Consider the following 24,325-nt stretch of genomic DNA (forward strand, 5'->3'; position numbering starts at 1 on the left):
CTGTCCTCATAGCGGGAGGGGTATGGAGGGAAAGCCCGCCCACACTCAGTACATCGGCACTGTGCCTCGATGGGGATAGGGCTTGGGTGGGCCCGGGGTGTCCTGGTCACATGCTGGGCCAGACACTGGGTAGAAGGCAGAGAGAACCTGTAGCTGCATCCCTGTGGGTGACAAAGACAGTGGAGACCCTTTAATGCCACCCTGAGCCATGTGGATGCTGGCTATGGAAGTAGGACTTATTCTGGGTCTTAAAGAAGGCGCAGGACTGGGGCGGCGGTGGGTGGGAGGGACAAGTGACTTTAGGAATGCTGGGGAAGCAGTGTGACCCCAGGTGTGGAGGTAGGAAGGGGCATGTGACATGTGGGGACACAGCGGGGGCTGTTCTGATGGGAGCAGAGTGAGGATATGGAGGGGAAGGAGGGTGGAGACAGACTGGAGTCTTTTCCCTGCTGGAGGCTTACTGGAGGTTGGGGGATGTGTGAATAAGGAAGATCCCCTGGGCCCACTGAGGGGCGGGGGGCCACAGAGGGTGGGAAGGTGTGGTCACCTGCAGATCTAGGTGAGCAGAGCCTTGAGAACCGCCTACGCAGGCAGTGGAGACCAGCAGTCCCCTGCCCGGGTTCCTGCTATGGCCTCAAACACCTATAAAGGCAGGGACAGAGGCAGGGACGTCAAACCCATTTTCAAGGCGGCCCCGAGGAGATCAAAGAGGGCATGCTCTGATCCCACTGCTGCCCATTGAACAAGGCTTCCTGCCCTTGTTTCAGCAACCGACAGTCTCAGGGGAGGAGAATCCAGGTTCCCAGAGAAAGGGGCCCTGTTCACACCGGGGGCAGGGGAACATCCAGGAAGGCTTTCTGGGGGTGGTGATGCCAGAGACGACTCTCAAAGACTGACTTAGCCAAATGAAGAACGGGGAAAGGGTGCCCAGGTGGACGGAACAGTATAAACAAAGGTGCAGAGGATGGCACACCACGGAGCATTAAGGGAACAAGGAATTCACTGTTCCAAGAAGAGGTAGAAAGGGTGGGCTCATTGGAGGAGCAGGTCAGAGAGGCTCTAAGTGGGGAATTGAGGCTTTACCCGGAGGGCAGTGGGGACCACGGAAGACAGTGAAGCAGGGGAGTAGCTAGTCCCCTCAAGCCGCGGCCCCGACCCAGGCATTAGACCCAGGTCCTGCTCCAGGAAGCCAAGCCCGCTCAGCTGGGAATGGCGCCAGGGCTGTCCCAGTCAGCCTGGGAATACCAAGCTTAGGCCATCAGAGTCCATCGCACCCTGAAGCAGCACCCTGCCCCACCTCGTCATTTGATTTCTAAGGCAACCGAAGAAGCCCAGACGTGGGCAATGACTTACCCAAGGTGGCCCAGCACATGGGATTTGGCTCCCTCCTGCTGTTCTCCACCAGACGTGAGTCATTTTTTGTTCGACTTTTATTTTAGATTAAGAGTCATTCTTGATACACGCTGCTGGTGGTATCAGCTCGGCAGGAGCTGCAAGTCGATGAGGGGAGAGAGTGGGCATGGGGAGGGGCTGTATGTGGACCAGGAGGGAGGGAAGGGGGCTGGCCGGCAGCCAAGGCTCACAGCTGCTACCCCAGACTCTTTGGCCTCCTGCCTCCACTTTGCTGAGCTAGCAGTTCTGGGAGCTCTGGACAGAGGCCACAGAGCCTCCTCCTGGGCCATTGTCTCTGCAGGCAGCAGCCTCAATCTTGAAAGGGGTGGGATAGAGGCAGTAGGAAGACATTTCTCTGACCTGGCTCAGATAGGAGGTTGTGTGGGGTCTCCAGCTTAGGACCTCATCCTTATGCTTCCCATCTGGAGAGGCTGAAGGTTGCTGTACACACACACGCACACACACACACACACACACACACAGAGCAGGCTTGAAGGTTGCTATATGTACACACACACACACACGCACACACACACACAGAGCAGGCTTGAAGAAGGTTGCTATACGTACACACAGGCTGAAGGTTGCTGTACACACACACACACACACGCACACACACACACAGAGCAGGCTTGAAGGTTGCTATATGTACACACACACACACATGCACACACACACACAGAGCAGGCTTGAAGAAGGTTGCTATACGTACACACAGGCTGAAGGTTGCTGTATACACACACATACACACACACACACACACAGAGCAGGCTTGAAGGTTGCTATATGTACACACACACACACACGCACACACACACAGAGCAGGCTTGAAGGTTGCTATATGTACACACACACACGCACACACACACACAGAGCAGGCTTGAAGAAGGTTGCTATACGTACACACAGGCTGAAGGTTGCTGTATACACACACACACGCACACACACACAGAGCAGGCTTGAAGGTTGCTATATGTACACACACACACACGCACACACACACACAGAGCAGGCTTGAAGGTTGCTATATGTACACACACACACACACAGAGCAGGCTTGAAGGTTGCTATATGTACACACACACACGCACACACACACACAGAGCAGGCTTGAAGGTTGCTGTATGTACACACACACACACGCACACACACAGAGCAGGCTTGAAGGTTGCTATATGCACACACACACACACACGCACACACACACACAGAGCAGGCTTGAAGAAGGTTGCTATACGTACACACAGGCTGAAGGTTGCTGTATACACACACACACACACACACACACACACACACACACACACACACACACACACAGCCCAGGCCAGTTACTGATCCACTTGCTCCATGGGGAAAGATTCCTACGGGAATCTGCAGTCCTCATTTGGACTTTCCTTTTGGAATACCATTTCCTGGGGGCGGGTAAGTACGATCTGTCCCCCCAGCTTCTCCCTCAAGCGTGCTTTTGTTCCGTCTCTCCGGGGCTTTCTCCTCCTCTGTCCTGCGTCGCCTTCTCATGTGTCTCCTCCATCTTGCCCCACCTATCCCCTTTCCTCTTCGTTCCTAACATCTCTTCCAGGAGCAGGACGGGGAAGAGGAGCTGCCAGTCAGGCACTTCCACTTCCGTGTGCCTCTCCGAAATGCCTCTTGAAGCCACTGCTGACATCAGGCCCTGCTCAGGGTGCCCAGCCACTGCCAGCTCCTGCCCCCTGTCCTGTGGGACGGTTTGGAGGAAGGGAACATCTGCAGCTCAGCTCACTGCCAGCCCCAGCCCCTGGCACAACACAGGCCAGCCCGTACAGGCTGCTGGGGTCTCAGGGGCCCCTGTCACTGTGGGCAGGTAGGCTGGCGGCCCCGACTCTTCAGCTCCTGATCCTGTCTCCACATAGGGGCTCCTAGATGCAGACAAAACTCCAGGCAGACACAGAAGGGCATCCGAAGTGCTGTTTATTTCTCTGTTGCTCCCAGGCTGGCTGGCCTTTGCAGAGGAGCAGGCGGCAGATGGGTAGTTGGGGAGAAAGGCAGGACAGGTTCCAGGATAGAGGGTGCGGGCTGAGGGAGGAAGGGTAAGAGGAAGGGAGGCCCTTCCTGGATCCCCCCATGACAGTCTCAGATAAGGACAAAGGGACTCCCAAGCCCCCAAGTCATCAGAAAGCACCAAGGAGCAGCAGGAGCTTGAGCAGGCCTGGGAGAGCCTCAGAGCCACGCCCGCCACTGTCTTTACATCCCAGCCTCCTCTCGTGCCCTGTCTGCTTCAGACCCCCTCCTGGCCAAGCCCCAACTCTGTTCCCCCACACCTGGCCCTGGCCAGCTCCACAGTCACAGCGCCTGGAATTCACCACTGAGGCTTCTCCCAGTTGGGTGAGGGCATCGCCCTGTTAGCATGCTGCCCCTGAAAGGAGAGCATGGGCAACGCTGTTAGCAGCAACGAGCACCGCAGACGGTGAGTTAAGGGATCAAACTCTATCCTAGTCACTAGTGTGCAGCAGGTCTAGGAGTCGGCAGCAGGGACATGAGAAGGGGAGGTGGGAAAACGTGAAGTCGCCCATGCAGGCCTCGGGAGTTGCGAACCCCAGACCCCTGCAGCACTTAGAAGAAGCCCTGGCAGGGGAAGGGGAAGAGTTAGGGAAACGCAGGGGTTGCTTCGGCCCAGTCCCCGTCGGGGTGGGGCTAGAAAGAGGTGAGGAAGAAGAGGAGGCTTTGGCCCAGCAGGAGCAGGCCTGGGGGCAGCTGTCTAGGGACCCCATCTCCTGCGACTGCAGTCTCGGGGTTCCCAGCACGGCTGAGGTAGATGATGACCACGTTGTCCTCCGGCCCCGAAGGCTGTACCTCGTTGTCAACTGTATAGCAGCCCTTTCCCTCGGCCGCTTTGCCGTGGAACCTGCGCCCCGGTGTGTTCTCGCCACCCTCGCCCGGTGTAGCCAGCGCCACGTTCACTGAACTCTCCGCACTGCCCAGCTCGTTGGTGGCCAGGCAGCTGTAGGTCCCTTCCTCCAGCTTGCCAAATTCAGGGACGAGCAGGCTGCCGTTGGCAAAGGCCTGGAAGCGCGGCTGGCTGCTGGCCGAAGCGGTGCCGGGCAGGGCCCGCCCGTCAGTGTCCACGTTGGGGCTGGTGATCTCCACAGTGCCACTGGGTATCTGGATGTGCCAGTGAAGCTGGGGGGCCGGCTGCCCGTCCACATCGCAGTGCAGCGCCAGCACGAAGCCAGGCCGCAGCTCGGCACCATCCTGGTTGGACTGGTAGCTGAGCCGCACGGAGGGCGCCGAGCAAGGCAGCGGTGGCAGGCGTCTCAGCGGCGTGCCCTTGAGCACGTGGGGGGAGGTGCAGGCGATGTTGTCCTGCTCCGGGATGGACACAGCCGTGGCCAGGGTCCACGTCTTGAACCACACGATGCCACAGGTGCAGTGGAAGGGGTTGTCGTTGATCTGCAGGTGGGACAGGGCGGTAAGCGGGGTGAAGGTGCCCTCAGCCAGTGTGTGCAAGCGGTTGTGGTTGATCTGCAGCGAGCGCAGAGCACCGAGGCTGCGGAAGGCGTCCCGGGGGATGGAAGTCAGCTCGTTGCTGTCCATCTTGAGCAACTGGAGGGCACTGAGATTGTGCAGGTCGCTCCAAGCAAAGTCAGAGATGAGATTGTGGCTGAGGTCCAGGCTCTTGAGATGGCCCAGAGAGGCCAGGGAGCCGGCGGCCACCGTGCGGATCTCATTGTGTGCCAGCCACAGCGACTGCAGCAGGGGCACCTCCCTGAAGGCACCCTCTGGCAAGCCTGGCAGCCGGTTGGCTGACAGGCTCAGGGTAGTCACGTTGGCTGGGAAGCCCAGTGGCATGGCCTCTAGGTCGCGGTAGGCACAGTCGACGATCTGGAAGCTATACTTCTCCCCACAGTCACAGGGCTCTGGGCAGGCCTGCGCCAGGCCCAGGAGAACCACCCACCAGAGCAGACGCAGCTCCTGCATGGTGCCTCCTGCAGAGAAGGAGAAGGGCCTGTCACCCAGGGGATCCCGAGGACCTGCCGGAAGGACTCTCCTCCTACAACCCCAGCCAGAGCTCTTTCTTTTTTTTTTTCTTTTTTTTTTTTTTTTTTTTGAGACAGAGTTTCACTCTTGTTACCCAGGCTGGAGTGCAATGACGCGATCTCGGCTCACCGCAACCTCCTCCTCCTGGGTTCAGGCAATTCTCCTGCCTCAGCCTCCTGAGTAGCTGGGATCACAGGCACGCACCACCATGCCCAGCTAATTTTTTTGTATTTTTAGTAGAGACGGGGTTTCACCATGTTGACCAGGATGGTCTCGATCTCTTGACCTCGTGATCCACCCGCCTCGGCCTCCCAAAGTGCTGGGATTACAGGCTGAGCCACCGCGCCCGGCCGGCCGAGCTCTTTCTCATCAGGCGGTCCTGCCCCACATGACCCAGCTAAAGCCCAGCACCACCTAGCCCACTACCCCCAGCCTACACAAGGAGAAACTGAGGCCTAGAGCAGGGCCGGGACTTGCTCCAGGTCACGCAGCCAGGCAGGGTGAAGACAGGATGAAAGAGCACCCCAGCTCCTCCTCCGAGTGGAGCGTTCTCCCTGCCTCGGCCTGTTCCTACTTGACTTTAGGACTCGAAATCTGTTTTCCAGCCGTCCCTCCTCTGGCACAGAACCTCCCCCTGCCCTCCCACATCCTGGCCGCAGCCCCTCCCACTGGAGCCCCCCCCATAGGTATGCTTTGCCCTGGCCCAGACGAGGCCCCCTGTGCAGTGCTCACCACCCTCATCCGCTCCCCCCGCCCCCTCCCGCTCCCCCGGCCCTGACGGCAGCAGACACCAGGACTTTTCGGCGGAATCACACTCCTGGCCTGCTCTGTTCAACTTAGCCAGGCAGCTGCCTAAATCACCCCCTGCCAGGACCTCTTCGCTGACTTGGGTGAGGCCAGGGGCTCAGCCCAAATGCAGATGGGATTTCCGGGGCCTCAGTTGTGGGTTGTCGAACAAGCAGATGTCCCCTGGACGGCTCCAAGTTAGGGACTGTCCCACGCAGACCAGCCGGGGCGGGCCTAGAGGGAACCAGCCCCCACGTCCAACGGGCCTCCCCCTCCCGCCGCTGGCCCTGGAGCCCTCCTCCCCACCAGCTTACCTTCAGACTACTCTTAGTCAAGCGGAGCCTCTTCTAAGGTGGAAGCAAAAAGCAACGAAGGACCACGTTAGCCCCGACAGTCTTCAGGGCCAAGGGCACCCAAAGGCCTTGGATGCTGGAGCGAGGGGCAGCCTGGTCCCGCCCCACCTTCAGTGTGCAGGCCTGTGCCCTCCCTCCCAGGGACAGGGTGCCTGGGACCATCCACCGAGGCGACGCTGTGGGGAGGAGCCCTGGGCAGCCCGCGCACTCCTTCCTTCCAGCAAAACAACTGCTTCTCTGCAGCAACAAAGACCTGTGTTTCCTAAGTGACACCAGAAACTTGAGGGGGGAAGAGATGCCAAATTTTTGAGGGGTTGTGTTTTCTCTCTCTCTCTCCCTCTCACTCACTTTTAGCAGCTTCAGTTTCCTTAAAGACACAGCACTGTCTGGAAAGCACCCAAGAAATGACGGGGCCAGGGGGATGTCAGCGGGGCGAGGGCGAGAAAGGGAATCTCACGGTGGGGGAGACGTCCACTTCAAACGAGAAAAAAGGGGAAGCCTTTGCCCAAGCCAGGGCTGTCTGTGTGTTTGTGGACAAGTTTGTGGGTGTGAGGGTGCATTTTGCCATGTGTGTGTGTGTGTGGATGTGTATGAAACCAAGTATGTGAATTTCTGTGTTCGAGTGTGTGTGTGGGTACATCTTGGTGTGAGTTTGTGTGTGGAAGTGAGTGTGCATCCGTGTGTGTGTGTGTGTGTGTGTTTCGGGAAAAAAGCCAAGAAGGCCAAAGCGTACAAAGCAGACACCAACCCCTCCGCGAAAGCCGAGACGTCAGGCGTGTTTTTCTAAGAAAACATACCCCATTGGCTCCGAGACTGAGCTGAAGCTCCAAGACTCCAGGCCCCGCCGCTGACTGCACCCCCCCTGGCTGGGGAGGAGACCAGGAGGCCGGGCTCAGAAAACTCAGGGCGGGCACTTCTTGGCCTTCAGGGTTCCTGGCTGGGATTCTGAGACACCCAGACCCACAGAGGGGTTCCATCCCCCAGGACTGCCCACCGGGCACCCAGAAGGGAGGCCACGGGGCCGCACTCCTGGAGGGTTCTCTCTGTGCCCCCAGCAGGGCCCCAGATCCCACTGTTGGTGCTGGACACCCAGGTGGTCGCCGCTGGCCTCTCTGAGCTCCACTGTTCCAACACCAGCTGTGTGGAAGGGGCAGACACCTCCAGGGTGAGGATATTTGAACCCTTTTCCCAAATGGGAAGGCCCGGGGGAGTGGGCACGGGGAAACGAAAAACAGGTTCTAAACAAGGGAGCTGGAAGAGAAATTAAAGACGAAGGAGCCCCAGAAAAGAACTTTGTGGACTGAAGAATTTCGCCCTCCGCAGAGCAAGCCTGCTGTACCCCTCAGGAGCCCTCCACCAGCTCCCTTCGCCTTCCATCAGATAACCGGCTGAACTCTGCTCGTGACTCAACTCACCCTCTCAGCAGGGCCAAAGGTGGACAGGGATCGTCTGGCTGAAAGCACCCCCAGGAAGCCTGGTCCAGCTCATCACGCCCCATTCCCTCCAGCACACTGCCTGCAAAACACCCCAGTCTGATGCTGAGGATATTACTATGGTCTAAAGCAGAGCGCCCTCTCCTTCCTCTGCAGAGGAAGCCCTCTCCTGCAACATCCTGACTGTGCTGGAGAATTTCTATGAAAGTCCTGAATTTGGTGGGTCAACCAGAGACTGTAAACCAGAGGGGAGATTCAGTGATCTCAGTGTCAGTCAGGGAGGGCTTCCTGGTGGAGGGGGCTTCACTCTGTTCTGCACAGCCCATACGCATACCCTCACCTGCACAAAGTCTATGCCACCAGCTTCACCTCCAGGGTGCTCTGAGAAGCTCAGAGTTCCCACCTCACCTCCCTCCTTCCAAGCACACCAGGGTCAGAGCACGGGTGCCTCTGCAGCCCTCAGTTCCCAGTGACCATTCTCTCTGACATTCCTGACTTTTCTTCCTAGCGCTTCCTATAAGCTGTGATCATTTATTCACGCATGTTTAATGTGTGACCCCTGACTAGAGAGGAAGCCCACTGAGGGCAGAGGCCTTACCTTCCCAGGCGCTATTGATCCCCGGCACTGGCAAGACACTCAGTAGGCGCCCTTCACTGCTTGCTGGACAAGGTGGGGTGCTCATCAGAGCGAAGCAGTTTAGAGCTCGCCCACGTCACCTCCTCGTCATCTTATAGACCAGGCCTTTGGGCCCAGGCTGGGGAAGGGGCGTGCCCAAGACACTTCAGATAATATTTCTTTTTAGAGAATATTTCATGCAATGTAGGAGACCCACGCTCTGTTGGCTGGGTGAGTGTGTTAGCGGCCTTCTGGGGGCAGGGAGTCTGTCCCCCATTCCCTACGGAAGACCTTGGTGACAGCCAGACCCTAAGCTCAAACTCCTACGTCAGAATAGCCGTGGGGGACGAGGGCGGGAACAGTGAGAGGCCCACCTGGGCAGAGAGGGCACGGCGCGTGCCTGCCAGTCAGGACGGATCTTCCCGGCCTGTTCCGGTCCCACCACTGCCTGCAAGGTGCAGGCCTCCGAGGAAGCGGCTTGTGACCTTGCAGATCGGCCTCTGCTCTACCCTTGCCGCCACGGCTCAAGTTCTTTCTGTAAAGCCCACCCCACAGGAGATGACGCCAGCAGGCAGGGAGGCAAGCTAGAAGGGGGGCTCCCTCGACTTTTCAGCCTGGGAGCCTTCTGTGGGCTGTCTGGGCCGCCATCGCCCCTCTCCTGGCCTGCTCTGAATTGGGCTCAGGCCTGAGATGGGGACCCTTGGTGAGTATGTGGGGCCCTGACTGTCCCCAGGACTAGGAGGCTGAGCTTGGGAGCCCCTCCTGTGAGCCCTGGCCCTGTCTCCTGGGGGTCTCTGGCAGCCTGGAAGATGATCAGCCAACCGTCCTGGTTCACCTGGACTGATGGGTTTTCTGGGACACGGGGCTTTCCATGCTAAAATCCAGACAGTCTCAGCAAACCAGGACAGTTGGTCACCCTGGCAGGGGAGGGGGCCCCCTTCATCCTCCAGTTTCTCTTTCCCCTGCACCCCTTCCTGCTCGCAGAGGCCCAGCCCTCTCTCCTCCCATTCCGCTGCCTCCCACCCGCGGGCCAGCCCCACCCCGGCTGCGGCTGCTCCACCGGGACTCCCGCACCCCAGAAGGCCTCACTGCCGCTGACCGGGGCGCCACGTCAGCTTTTCCTGGAAGGCAAAAAAAAAAGATCCAGATGAGAAAATGGAGAGAGACGGACAAGCCCAGCAGAGACAGAGAACTAGAGAGAAACAGAAATGAGAGAGACACCAGCAGAAAGAGAGGAAGAACCGAGAATCACAGCCTCCTTTCCGGAGGTAGAGAAAGACCCAGAAAGAGAGACGGAGGAAGGAGGTCGATGGACCGGGAATCAGGCTCCCGGGGGGAGAGAGGCAGCTCGGGGCTGCTGCGAGGCGTGGGCGGCTGTGGGTGTGGGCTGCTGCCGCCCCACCAGGAGGGGCAGAGTCTGTCTGGGGCCTTACACCGCATGGCCCCGCCAGCAGCCCGCCGGATTAGCTGGGAGGAAGCTGGGCACGCTCCTGGTGGGACTTGGTTAAGCCTGTGGGCGTCCTGGGAGCGAGAGGCTGTCCTAGTCCTTGAGAAGATAGGGTTAGGAGAAGGTTTGGCCAGCTGGTGGGACTGTGTGCACTCGTGTGCGTGTGCATGTGCGTGTGCGTGTGCATGTGTGCGTGTGTGCGTGTGTGTGTGCGTGTGCGTGTGTGCGTGTGTGCGTGCACATGCACAAGGGGACATGGAGCGATCTGCCTAGGTCACCAAATCATAAGGCTCCCTTTGTCTAGGCCTTAGTGCCTCTGTCATACAGCAGAGTTGGTCTAAAGCCCTTCGGCCCCTGTGTTCGGCCTGTCTAGAATTCTCGGAAATAGCGGCTGACAGGAAGGGCCCATGTGCACACGTGTTCACGCACCATTTCCACGTGCGTGCGTGCGACAGCTGAGCCTGTGCCCGCTTTCCACGTGTGTTGGTTGTTCATGCACGAGCGTGGGGATGTGGGGTGCAGTGAGCAGAACCTCGTGGCATGAGCGCCCAGGCTGTGGATGGGGGAGGCCCTGCAGGCCCCATCTTCTCTCTCCCATCACCTTAGCCCAGAGGTCACAGCCGACCTTCCTTGGGGTGGCCTCACTCCCGTTTCCTCCCCATCCTCCTCCACCCCTTCCCACCACTCTGGCATGATGGCGCCCCTCCTCTCGGGCTCTCTGACCTAGGAACCCAAGGAGCCTCAGTATCAGCCTGGCCGCCTCTCCGGCCTCACTCGCTTGGCTCTGGCCCTGCTCACCACACGCAGCCCCTCGCGTCCCCTGCTCCCAAACTGGGGCTGCAGCTCCTGCTATTTCCTCTAACTAGACAAAGTCCCGCCATACCTGCAGGGCTCCCTTCCTCTTGTCTTTTGAGGTTTGTTCAAATGTCAGCTCCCCAGAGAGGCCTTCCCAGGCCACCCTCTATAACAGTCTTTGTCCCTCTCTGTCCCCTCGCCTTGCCTGATTTGCCCTTCTTCCCCGCCTTCCCTGACATCTCTGTTAGTGGGTTTCCTGTCTGTCTCCGGAGTCTGAATGTGAGTTCCACATAGGCAGGGACTTGCCTCTGTCCACTGCTATCCCCCCAAAGCCCGGCAAGGGGCCTGCCACTTAGTAGGTGCTCAATAAATAGCTGCTGAACAAAGGAATGAATGAACAATGACCTTGGCTTTCCAGCTGGAGCCTTTGCCCCCCCTCTCTCCCGCCCTCCTCCATCTGCCCAGGGCAGAGCCCTTCCTGCTGTCACTGCCCTTCTACTCAGGACCGTCTCCAGCCACGTTTCTGGCCCCCTCTCCTGATGCCATTCCCACTGCCCTCTCCTGAACTTCCTCTCGGTCTTCAGGGACTGTTTCCAGCAGCAGCACCAATGGAAACATATTTCATAGGAATTATTTTTGTTCTTCCCCAAACCAGCCCCACAGTTTCCAGGAATGCAGACCTTGGCCACACTCCCAGGGCACACCACAGACCTCGAGTTCTCAGCCCCAGCCTTTCCCACAGGGTAAGGGTGGGATTGGGGAGTGCTATGAATGGCCGTGATTGTTCAGATCAAGGTTCTAGATTGGAGCCAGTGCTACAGGGTCAGGATCACGTCCCTCTGCTAGCTGTAGGGGGACTGGGAATGGGCCAAGGGCCATTTGGTACAAGCGAGCATGAAGGGCCTGGATTAGATGCGGGTGCAGGTGGAGTGGGTGGGGCAGGGGTAGTTTAACCTGAGGATGAAGCAGGATCGGGGGGCTGGAATGGGGGAGTCGCAATCATCCTCTGCTCCATGAGAAGACGGAATTGAGGGCGAAGGGCTTGGAGGGTAATGCAGAGAGAGAAAAAAGGAGAAGCAGGGGGACCCAGCAGAAAGCGAGGGCGCGGGAAAGGGGAGGGAGGGAGACTGAGACATCAAGAGGTCAGTGGTGGCAAAGGCCTGCGCCAGTCAGGAGGAGGGCGCAGCCTCTCGCTGACAGCAGAAAGCCATCTGTCGTAGCAGACACCTGCTTCTCAGGAAAAGGTGAGGCTGCAGCACTGTGTCATCCAACGCCTCCCCGCCGGCCCCCAGCCACCAGAGACTGCAGAGCCTGGACTTCTCCCAACCCTGAGGGGCCACTGGGCGGTGCAGGTGGGAGCACCAGACTAGAGATGGAGGGAGGAGAGAAGCTCCAGCAGAGAACGCTGACCAGGAGGAGGCCGGGCGAGCAGGCTGTGCTGACGTCAGCCCAGGGAACCTCTCGGGGGAAGGCAAGAACACAGGTGGCCGGTGCACCTGGGGAGGTGGCATTGTCTGCAGGGGCCTCTTGGAGAGCAGGCCAGGCAGGACAGAAGGTGGCACAGCCGTGGAGGGTTGTAGAAGCTCCGAGAAGGGAGGTGAGAGCTGGGGATCAGGAAGACTCGAGGGACGAGGTGAGAACTTGGATAACTTTTCTAAGTTTTATTGAGGTGAATCATGCAAATGGCAAAACAGAGCATCGCATTGGCAGAGACGCCGCTAACGAAACACTGCGACCCTCCTTCTCCCACCCTTGACTTCTCCTTTGCACTCTCCAGACCGACAACTGATGGTTTCTGGTCCTTCCGCCGCCGTGGTTACACATGTCAGGTCTTCGCAGGGCCCGTGACAGGGTGTAATTGGAGGCCCATATACCATATTTGTAAATATTTTATCTATTTATTTATTTTTGAGACGGAGGCTCTCTCTTGTCTTGCAATAACAAAATACCTGAGAGTGGGTCTTGCGGCCCAGGCTGGAGCGCAGTGGCACCGTCTCGGCTTGTTGCAACCTCTGCCTCCTGGGTTAGAGTGATTCTCCTGCCTCAGCCTCCTGAGTAGCTGGGATTACAGGCACGCACCGCCACACCCTGCTAATTTTTGTATTTTTGTAGAGACGGGGTTTCACCATGTTGGCCAGGCTGGTCTTGAACTCCTGACCTCAGGTGATGTGTCTGCCTCGGCCTCCCGAAGTGCTGGGATTGCAGGCGTGAGCCACCACACCCGGCCATATGTATAAATATTTTAAAGTTATAAATTCTACAAACGATTTAGTATGTTCTATTCTCCTATCATGACACATGTGTCTTGATAACAACTTGGAAGGCCAAATGAAACATTTAGAATTCTTGGTGTCTTAAAGAATTAAATAAAGAGGGGAAATTTGGATACGGAAGGAAGGCAAGATGAAGACACAGGAAGAACATAAAATGAAAATGAAAGCAACTGGTGGAGCTGTGTATCTGCTAGCCGAGAAGCATCAGAGAGCTCCAGCAAGTCAACAGATCGGAGGGGAGAGGTCTGGAACAGATCCTCCCCCACAGAAACCAGCCCTGCTGACACCTTAACTGTGAGACCGTAACTTCTCGTTGTTGAGTCACACTGTTTTTGTTTTTGTTTTTGTTTTAGATGAAGTCTTGTTCTATCACCCTGGCTGGAGTGCAATGGTGTGATCTCAGCTCACTGCAACCTCCGCCTCCCAGGTCCAAGTGATTCTCCCGCCTCAGCCTCCTGTGTAGCTGGCAATAAAGGCAGCTGCCACCACGCTGGGCTAATTTTTGTATTTTTAGTGGAGACGGGGTTTCACCACATTGACCAGGCTGGTCTTGAACTCCTGACCTCAGGTGATTTGCCCACCTCTGTCTCCCAAAATGCTGGGATTCCAGGCGTGAGCCACGTGCAGGGCCAAGTCACACTAACAAAGTATGGATATTAACAAAGTATCAGTACTTTGTTATGGCAGTCCTAGGAAACTCATTCACTCTCCTATGAAAAACAAGGTTTTAGTTCAAGTGTATGGCTCCCTCTCATCCCTCTTTATCCTCCTGGTTTTTGCAAATTAAAATATTCTTGGTCCTTCTACTGGTTACCTTCAAGCTGTAACTAATAGGCCTTACTTCCCACTCCACAGAGTGAAAATACAATCTAATGACTTCCCACTATGTAAAACGAGAAACCGACTTCTATCTTTTCTCTACCTTTCAAGTCTTTTATAGTCTTACTTTTACATTTTAAATGATGATAACATTTAGATACTATTCTGAAGTCATAATTGTTACAGCCGCATTTTGTCCAGAAATTGACTGTATAAATTTTTTAAAAGATCAATAAACCAATCTTACATTCTCATGCCTGTGTGAGTACAGTTCACTGCCACTGCTGAGCCAAGGGATATCCAAGAATTACATTTCCTTCCCTTCGGATCCAATGTCCTGGTGCCCAGGCCGCTCAGAAGTGGTGCTTAGCATCAAGGTCAAGGCTCTTCCGTTTTACGTTCCACCGACTGCTCGGAGACATGCTGCATTTCATTTGCTTTACATTTGGACCACAGCTTTTCTTGCACGGCTTTTCATTTTCGTGGAGTTTCTAATTGCTTTCTTTATTCTAATTGTCAAAAGAATAATGTGCCTTCACCCAGTACTAAAAATAACCCAGCTTTGTACACATATTCTCCTGCTATTACCCAGTCTTAAAAGTACCTGCTTTCTTAATGACTTGCCTTACTGACATAGGAGCTTTTTTCTCGTTATTTTTGCTTTTCAAGCAATTGGAAGCCCTTCAATACCCCAAAACGTCTTCAGCTGCAGAACCCAGAACGAGGCTGGGCTTTAGAGGGCATCTAATCAGAGCCCATTTGAAGCTTCACTCTCTTCCCTGATGCATGATCATAATGTTCCTTCTAGAATCTCACTGATGTTTGGGAGCTTTCTACTCCAAGGAGACCCATCTGCTTTGGAGAAGATTTTAAGGGTCTTCTTCTTGGAAAAACTCTGTCTTAGTTCATTTTTGTGGCTATAACAAAATACCTGAGATTGGGTCATTTATAAAAAAGAGAAATTTATTTTCTCGCAGTTCTGGAGGCTGGATAGTCCAAGACCAAGTCACCAGCAGGTTTGTTTGTCTGCCACGGGCTGTTCCCTCCTTCCAAGATGGTGCTTTGCTGCTGCGTCCTCCAGTGGGGAGGAACGCCGTGGTCTCGAGTGGCAGAAGGGATGGAAGGGCTGTAAAAGGGTAAATCCATCTGTCACATCTTTTTATAAGAGGCCTAACCCCATCAGTTTATGAGGATGGCGCCCTCATGACTCAATCGCTTCCTCAAGGCCACGCTTCTTAATACTGTTACACGGCGGATTCTGTTTCAACATGAATTTCAGAGGAGACACTATTTTTTTTTTTTTTTGAGACGGAGTTTCGCTCTTGTTACCCAGGCTGGAGTGCAATGGCACGATCTCGGCTCACCGCAACCTCCGCCTCCTGGGTTCAGGCAATTCTCCTGCCTCAGCCTCCTTAGTAGCTGAGATTACAGGCACGCGCCACCATGCCCAGCTAATGTTTTGTATTTTTAGTAGAGACAGTTTCACCATGTTGACCAGGATGGTCTCGATCTCTCGACCTCGTGATCCACCCGCCTCGGCCTCCCAAAGTGCTGGGATTACAGGCTTGAGCCACCACACCCAGCCCAGGAGACACTATTATACAAACCATAGCAAACTCCAGTCCTCATCAGGCTCGCGACTCAGCACCCAGTCAGACGGACCGATTCTTTTGCCTTTGTCTTCCTCCTTCGTGACGCTCACGTAGGAGATGGCCCCAAATGTCTGAGGAAAAAGGATAAAAAACTTCTTCCTCACGCCTGTGTTCTCTATTGTGTCTGGTTGCTGTTTGCCTGTTTTCTCCTTGGTTTGGTTTTGAGATGGAGTCTCGCTCTGTCACCAGGCTGGAGTGTGCTGGTGCAATCTCAGCTCACTGCAACCTCCACCTCCCGGGTTCAAGTGATTCTCCTGCCTTGGCCTCCGGAGTAGCTGGGATTACAGGCGGGCACCACCACGCCCAGCTAATTTTTGTATTTTTAGTAGAGATGGGGTTTCACCGTGTTGGCCAGGCTGGTCTCCATCCTTGACCTCATGATCCGCCCACCTTGGCCTCCCGAAGTTCCAAGATTACAGGCGTGAGCCACCGTGCCCGGCCCTGCTTGGTCTTTTAACCCCATGAGGCCTCTCTCCCAAGGTAGAGAGGAGTTGAGGGGAGCATCGTGACTGACCAGCTTATCTTTAGGGCATGGGACCTATTAGGCTGGGGCAGCAGCACCCATATTTGAAATCCAATCTCTACCCAGATAGTTCCCTCCCTAGGGAAGCAACCTCCAGTGCTTTGGCCGGGAAAGAATTAGAAAACAATTAATTAGTTATACCCCTATTTTTAGGCTTTTTTTCTTTAGGCAAGAATTATCAAAAATCATACCTACCCTTCTTTAAATTCCTACATTCTCAGTCTATCCCAAGCCCCCTTTATACATGCCATCTCCTTACAGAAACACAGGGTAGACACTTTTTTTGTTTTGTTTTGTTTTGTTTTAGCGATGAAGTCTCACTTTGTCACTCAGGTTGGAGCATAGCAGTGCTTCATAGTTTACTGCAGCCTCGACCTGCTGGACCCAAAGGATCCTCCTGCCTCAGCCTCCCAAGTAAGGGTAGGTACTTTTATTGCCCATTCTAGAGAAGAGAGCACTAAGACTCAGGTTTAGGAATTTTTCAACAGCCCTTAGGAAATAGGGGGCTAGCGTTTGAACTCACGTCTTTCTGATCCTGAAGCCCTGTTTCTTTCGTTCTGTGGAGAGCCCATGCAGACCAGATCGGTTTGGTTTCAGCAGGAAAGGGCAGTTTTAAAAACATGAAGGTGGCCAGGTACAGCGGCTCACACCAGTAATCCCAGCACTTTGGGAGGCCGAGGCGGGCAGATCACGAGAGCAGGAGTTCCAGACCAGCCTGGCCAACATGGTGAAACCCCACCTCTACTAAAGATACAAAAAATTAGCTGGGCATGGTGGTGCATGCCTGTAATCCCAGCTACTTGGGAGGCTGAGGTAGCAGAATCACCTAAACCGGGAGGTGGAGGTTGCAGTGAGCCGAAATCGTGCCATTGCACTCCAGCCTGGGCGACAGGGCAAGACTCTGTCTCAAAAAATCAACTAACCAACCAAAAGCGTGAAAGTAGACTTTCACCATAATCAAGAGCCCTCCAGAGAGCCAGTGGGAGCTGGGATGCAGGAAGGAAGCTGGGACAGTTTCCCGTTGGCTCTTCTCTTGTGGACATCAGGAGTCAGTATGGGCCTTGGATATGACAGCTCAGCATAAGAGCAAGGCTTGTGAACGCAACACCTGGCAAAGATAAGACAGATTAGAAACTGGGAAGAACAGAGGACTGGGGGAGGCCCTGAGAGCTGTCAGGAGGCTGCGTCAACAGCCCAGAAGAGGAGCAGTGGTGAGGGAGGGGTAGTAAAGTGAACAGGTGTGAGAGGTGGCCAAGAAATGACCAGATGGGCCATAAGCTGGACCTAGGGTGAGCAAAGGGGACTTTCCCCAGACTGGCAGAAAGAGGGCAGTCAGTGTTCTGTGTGATGTTCACTAAAGCAGCTTCAGCAATCTGGAGATACTCATTGCTCCATCCACTCCATTAGTACCTCTTGGGCTCCAACCATGAGGCAGGCAGTGAGCCAGGTGTGGGGACAGAGCAGAGGACAAGAGGGACAAGGGGTTGTTTTCATGGAGCTCACAGCATGGTGACATGGACACTGCCCATCAAAAATAAACTTTCTGGGTCAGGTGTGGTGGCTCACGTCTGTAAACCCAGCACTGAGGCAAGAGGATCGCTTGAGCCTAGGAGTTCAAGGTTGGTCTAGGCAACATGGCAAAAGCCCATTTCTACAAAAAATAAAAAAGTAGCTGCGTGCGGTGGCACATTCTTGTAGTCCCAGCTATTTAGGAGGCTGAGGTGGGAGGATCGATTGAGCCAGGGAGTTTCAGGCTGCAGGGAGTCATGATCGTGCCTCTGCACTCCAGCCTGGGCAGCAGAGTGAGACCGTGTGTCAAAAATAAATAAATATAAATAAATAAACTTTCTGAGGAAGAGTTTTGCCCTTCTCCCACCCCAACTCCTTCTTTCCTCTCGAGACACAAAGACCTGAGGACTCTCAGAGCTGTGGGTCTGAGCTCCGCAAGAAGAGGCAGTCTGGTTGATACACCCCCCACCTCCCCAGGGCACTCTTCCTCAGCCAAAGCTGATTTTTTACCCAGAATATGCTCAATGTCACACTCATTCCCTGGACCCTTTCCCCACCTGTTCCCATTCTTCCGTTCCACAGCCAGACTTTTCTTTCTTTGTTTTCTTTTTGTCTCGGCTCCCTCTGAGGCGGTTGTGAATGCCAATCAAAATGACTGCTGTGAAATTTTAAAATAGGGAAATACCACGACACATCTATTAGAATAGCTGAAAAGTTTTAGAAATGTAGCTGAAATTATCAAGCACTACCTAGCATGCCGAGCAGCTCATACAGTGCTGGTGGGAATGCAAAAATGGTTCAGCAACTTGGGAAGAACGTCTGGGAGCTCCTCACATAGTAAAACATACACTCATCCTATAACCTGTGAATTCCACACTTAGGCAGTTACCCAAGAAAAATAAACATATGCACACAAGAACCTCTATGCACATGTTTATAATCACTAAGAACTGGAAACAACCCAAATATCTATCAGTCAGTGAATGGATAAAACATCACCGCCACCACCAGCGGTGCATCGTATCCGACAATGGAACACCACTCAGCAGTCAAAAGGATTGAGCTACTGATTTGCACACAGCCACGTCGATGAACCATAGAAACATGACACCAGGCCGGGTGCAGTGACTCATACCTGTAATCCCAGCACTTTGGGAGGCTGAGGTGGGTGGGTCAGCTGAGGCCAGGAGTTCGAGACCATCCTGGCGAACATGACAAAACTCCATCTCTACTAAAAATACAAAAATTATCTTGGAATAATGGTAGGTGCCAGTAATCCCAGCTACTCCAGAGGCTGAGGCAGGAGAATCGCTTCAACCTGGAAGGCGGAAGTTGCAGTCAGCTGAGATAGTACCATTGCACTCCAGCCTGGACAACAGAGAAAAACTCCAACTCAAAAAAAAAAAAAAAAAAAAAAAGAAAGAAAGAAAAGAAAAGAAAAAAGAAACGTGATGCCAAGTGACAGACAGGATCACCAATGGTTTAGGAAGACAACCCAGGACACAGCCATGCCATGCCAGGCCAGATCAATACAAAAGCCATAATAATCCCATATACAATAAATAATTATAGGCGTATGTGCTGTTGCTTTTAAAACATTACTATAAAATATGGAGGATAGGTGCTTATTTGAAACTATATATTCTCTGTATTACTTACATTTTTGTTATATAAAAGTTATTTAAACCAAACAATAGGACTAATTAATAGCAACTAATGATAATAAATAGTAAGACTATATGGGGAGAAATGCCAGCTATAGGTGATGGGAAGGAAGGCAGCAAATCACACTGCCATGTGTGTACCTATGCAACAATCTTGCATGTTCTTCACACGTACCCCAAAACCTAAAATGCAATTAAAAAAAATAGTAAGACTAATTAAATATGTGTGGAAAAATAAAACTATTTTTATATTGTTTTTATCCTTAGATATGGCAATTTGTTTTTAGCTTTTTAAAAGTCCTTATTGAATATTTAAAGTTTATGGGCTATTTATTTTCTATTGTTAAGATATGTAAACATAAGACTTCTAAAAAGAAAAACATAACTATTCACAATAACAAAGACATGGAATCAACCTAAATACTCATCAATGATAGACTGGATCGAGAAAATAAATGTAGCACATGGCCGGACGCAGTGGCTCATGCCTGTAATCCCAGCACTTTGGGAGGCCAAGGTGGGCAGACCACGAGGTCAAGAGTTCGAGACCAGCCTGGCCAACATGGAGAAACCCCGACTCTACTAAAAATACAAAAATTAGCTGGGTGTGGTGGCAGATGCCTGTAGTCCCAGCTACTCGGGAGGCTGAGGCAGGAGAATCTCTTGAACCTGGGAGGCAGTGGTTCAAGTGAGCCAAGTCCATGCCATTGCACTCCAGCCTGGGCGACAGAGCAAGACTCCGTCTCAAAAAAAAAAAAGGAAGAAAGAAAGAAAAGAAAATGTAGCACATATAGACCATGGAACACTATGCAGCCATAAAAAGGAACAAGATCATGTCCTTTGCTGGGACACTGATCGTGTTGGAAGCCATTATCCTCAGCAAACTAACACAGGAACAGAAAAGCAAACACTGCATGTTCCCACTTATAAGTGGGAGCTGATTGATGGGAACACATCTAAACATCGCGGGGAATGACACACAGTGGGGCCTGTTGGGAGGCGGGGAGACGGGAGGAAGGAGACCATCAGGAAGAACAGCTAACAGACGCTGGGCTTAATACCGAGATGATGGGATGATCCGTGTAGCAAATTACCGTGACACATGCTCACCTGTGTAACAGACCTGCACATCCCGCACGTGAATCCCTGAACTTAATAAAAGTTGAAAAATATTTTCAAAAAAGGGAGCCAAAAAAAATAAAAAATAAAAAGGAAAATGTAAATACATTAGGATGGACGAAACAGGGATTTCATATACTTGATTTAAACAATCCAACGTCATGGTTCCTTCTGCCCCATGCTACGGCACGACACCTTTTTACTTTCAGCATCCTTTCCTAATGGTATTTCTCTGAATTGCCTGAGGCTTTAGGACATCCATCTTTTCTTTCGTGCAATGATAAAACTGAATCGAGACAAGTTTAGCATTCACCTTGGCCTGCCCCTTTGCTCTTCTCAAGCCCACATCACGTTGATTCCTGGTATCAGTCTGATGCCTTGACACAGGACAAAATATCTTCTCAACAACACTGTGAGGGTGTGGAATACTTAGGCTTTTATTTGCTAGCAACAGCAGGTTTTTAGACTTGCAGGAATTCATTTCCATGTCTCCGTAAATGTCCATCCACTGAATCTACAGGCTTGTTTTGGTAGGCCAGCCGTAAGTCGAGATCACGCCACTGCACTCCAGCCTGGGTGAGAGAGTGAGACTCCGTCTCAAAAAAAAAAAAAAAAAATCTATCAATTCTTTTGCATCCATAAATTCATCATACAGGCTATCCATGTGTAAAATGTCCGTCATTCTAAAACACTTCAAAGCACATTGGGTGTCACCATAAGGTAAGCCTCTTTTCTCCGGAAAAATGGTTTTAAAGCAGGGAGGTAGTTTGAACTTGTGAAATTGAAGCTGGATTCCAAATAAGTTAGTTTTAGTAAAGAAATTGAGAAAATCTTGTTTAACTTGGCTGTCCTTTGCTAGTGATAATTTTTTAAGTTTCAAAGCAGTCTTATTTCCAAGAAATGAGTCATTTGTTCACTAGATGAGTTTTTGTCACAACCTACACCTAAATGGAACGAGTTAGATGCACTTAGTTCATCCTTCTCTGTAGCTTTTTTAAAGATTATGAAACGGTTTTGGAGAAAAGGCATATACATTTCCATTTTACAGTAATCCTGTCCTCCGTTCTCATCCTCAATGTATTTCCAAAGCAGTGAAGGACATTCTCCTCATCCTACACTTCGAAAATATGATTTTATAGTAGGTCAACATGCTAACATAAGGTGCTTCTGCATGCTTTGAGGAAACTGAAAAGTAACCAAAAATGTCATTATGGAAGTGGCAATGTCACAGGTAGGCAAATCACACCTCTTTTTGTCAGTGTTATGTAAAAGGTACGCAGGAGTCAGGACATTTAGCAGGAAATTTAAAAAATTTCCTTCGGTAAGTTTATAGACTGAATGGAATTTTCCAGAATTTACATTTGCACCATTTGCCAAATATGCAGATAGAAGAGCAGTCTAGTTTGCATTTGGATACAATATCAACAATATTTGTTTTATGTATTCTGTGATTTCATCACAGTCTTCATAGAAGTCAGGAAAACAGCTTGAAACTCCATTTTCCAAATAAAAAATACCTAAGAGCCAGGGAGAACCATGTTTTTGTTGCCATGACTCCACACATTGCTTAATAGAGTTTCAAATGCATGCTTGCTGGAGTAGTTCTCAGAATCTGCTTTATAGCCATAAAGGGTCAACTCGTCTGTTATCAAAATTTCCCCTTTTGTTCTCACTTGGGCCATTTCAGTTGCAACTTCTGAATCAGGAAATGTAACTTCACTCAGTTTCACACAGTACCAAGGTAAAAATAGGATAGGGAGAATTTGTTTGTGTGACATGCCCAGGCTGATTCAGTGGCTGCTATTTTCAACTGTGCATTAGTGTCTTTTTGGAAGATGAGAAAACTTGGAAGATCGATCGATTGATTGATAAGTACCTGTCTCCTCCCAGAGTGGTGAGATTCAGATCTATATTGGTGAGCAGCTCTCTCCCTCCTCAGGTAGGGCTGCAGCACACAGCCTGGGAGGTACTCCCCGCACTTCAAGGACAGCAGAAGAACATCTCTGGGGACAAAGCAAGAGCATGTCACCTCCCCAAACTAGAGCCAGTGTTCAGGGTGACTTTTCTAGACTAATGCACAGCTGTTCAAACCGTGTAGAGGGAAAGGTGGGAGGTGATGCTGTAATCATTGCAACTGCTTCTGGGCCTGACACATGAAGGAAAGAAGTGGGGGAGTGTTCTGCGCTGTGAGTGATGTGAGGGTTTCACTCACATAACATCCTCAATCCTCTGCCTTGGGCAGGGAGGCAAGTGCAGGTCGTCGGTGCAGCCGCATTGATGGAAGAGGGAGCCTGCCGTGTGTGCAGGTTGGATGCACGTTTGCCATCAGTTATCCGGCGGTGGGGGGGGGAGGGAGGACAGTGCTCCATTCGCCACCCAGGAACAAGCAGGTGCTCTGTCAAACTAAGAAGGACCAGGTAGAGGTCAACGGATTGAAAGAGATTCACAGGAAATACAGAGAGGCTAGCAGGTCACGGGCAAGCCAGCAATAAGGGTAGTGGGAGGAGATAAGTGACCCTCGGCCTGGAGCCTGAGCACCAAGGAACGCACAAAGTGGAGGGAAAATGTCTTTTCTTGTTGGATAATGACCTTGTTTCTAGCTCGTTGCTATTACAAACAGGAGAAAAAAAAAAAAAAAGGAATAATCATCTGAAAATGGATTTAAATGATATTTTTAAGTAAAGAGAAAAAGAAAAATCCATCAAAATGAAGAAAATCAGACCATTAAAATGCTTAAAGATGCGTAAATGTTTGCAGAACCTCTCTATGGGAAATCAATTACTCAGATGGGGGAAACTTGTGATTGGGGATGCTCCGTGCTGGGGACATTTGTGTGTGCCCAGATTGCTTTGGATGAGTCTATTTTTTGCCACAGTGAGATGTTGGTTCTGCTGGGCAATGTCGTTTTCCCATGTCTCTCAGAGTGACAGATTCCAGAAAGCTGGCAGAGAGGCAGGGTTTGTCAGAGGACAGACATGAGATCCAGAAATAGGCCAGAGCCAGTCAAGAGTGATGAAAAGATAAACAAGGCCCAGCAAAGCTGCGGGGGACGGGGACCGATCTCAGCAGCCGTGTCGTGGAAAGGGTGAACAGATTTTAGTAGAGTCCGCTTCCTCAAGAGCAGCTGCGACCTACAGATCGACTTCCTGCCTCAGTCGATAGGGTGGGCCAGGCTGCTGAAGAGACACATCTATACATCCAGTTGCAAGCTGGAGAAAGTAAATATGGAAAGAGCCAGGCAAGGGCTAGTAGAGAGCTCAAGCAGTCATGTGTGCATTTCCAACCAGTTATTTGAGCTTCACGTGACGCTGTCACAGGTAACCGTGTGAACGCAATTACTGCCACCCAGTCACCAACTCCGGCAGGAGCAAGGACTTTTAGAGATTGACTTCTACATGATGTAACTCTCTTGGAAAAGTAACTTAACTCTTCCCCCTCTGTGACTGCGTTCATTTCCATGGCAGCAGGATGTGTTTCCAGAATCCCTGGCAGCTGTAGCTGTGAACAGGGAGAACACAGCTCCTGGAGCAAGCCGAGGCCAGGCACCGGCTCTCTCAGTTTCTCTGTCTCCTGAGTTCCGCATCCGTTTGTTCATTCGTTCATTCTTCATTCATTCATAAAACACATGTTTAAGTACCTACGATGCCTCAAGCACAGTCTAAGTTCTACGAAAGAGAGGTGAACAAGCTCTATTTCTGACTGCAGACAGGTTTCTGGTATTGACTAAGTTTTCATCCCCGGAAGATGGTGACTATATCTTGTCAAATAAAAACAAATCCAGAATTAGAGAGGGAGGAAGAGACTTTAATTAGAAAGACGATTGCAATATGGAGAACGCTCCCATCTCAGAAATCTGTGAGTGTCTCAAAATCAAACAGAAATAAGGTTTCTTTTACAGGGTAAAGGGAGGACACGCAGAAGTAAGCAAAC

At 52.1% G+C, this 24,325-nt stretch overlaps 1 protein-coding gene across 2 annotated transcripts; it reads right to left on the reverse strand.

The window, feature by feature from the left end:
- Positions 1-3,215: 3,215 nt before the first annotated feature.
- Positions 3,216-6,816, reverse strand: ISLR (immunoglobulin superfamily containing leucine rich repeat). Of its 2 annotated transcripts, none has more exons than XM_003944154.3 (2): positions 6,507-6,816; positions 3,216-5,354 (listed from the first exon to the last, which is right to left on the reverse strand). In XM_003944154.3, exon 2 carries the CDS (start codon positions 5,344-5,346, stop codon positions 4,063-4,065), a length of 1,284 nt encoding a protein of 427 aa, XP_003944203.1. In that variant the 5' UTR covers positions 5,347-5,354; positions 6,507-6,816; the 3' UTR covers positions 3,216-4,062. The 2 variants fall into 2 exon arrangements, with proteins under 2 accessions (XP_003944203.1, XP_010330339.1); XM_010332037.2 differs by lacking the exon at positions 6,507-6,816 and adding an exon at positions 6,281-6,397.
- Between the last annotated feature and the right edge of the window lie 17,509 nt (positions 6,817-24,325).

This window comes from Saimiri boliviensis, chromosome 2 (assembly GCF_048565385.1).
Source record: "Saimiri boliviensis isolate mSaiBol1 chromosome 2, mSaiBol1.pri, whole genome shotgun sequence".
NCBI classification, from domain to species: Eukaryota; Metazoa; Chordata; class Mammalia; order Primates; family Cebidae; genus Saimiri; species Saimiri boliviensis.

Coding starts and splice junctions, on each gene's coding strand:
- ISLR (XM_003944154.3), bottom strand. CDS start 5,346: ATGCAGGAGCTGCGTCTGCTCTGGTGGGTGGTTCTCCTGGGCCTGGCG.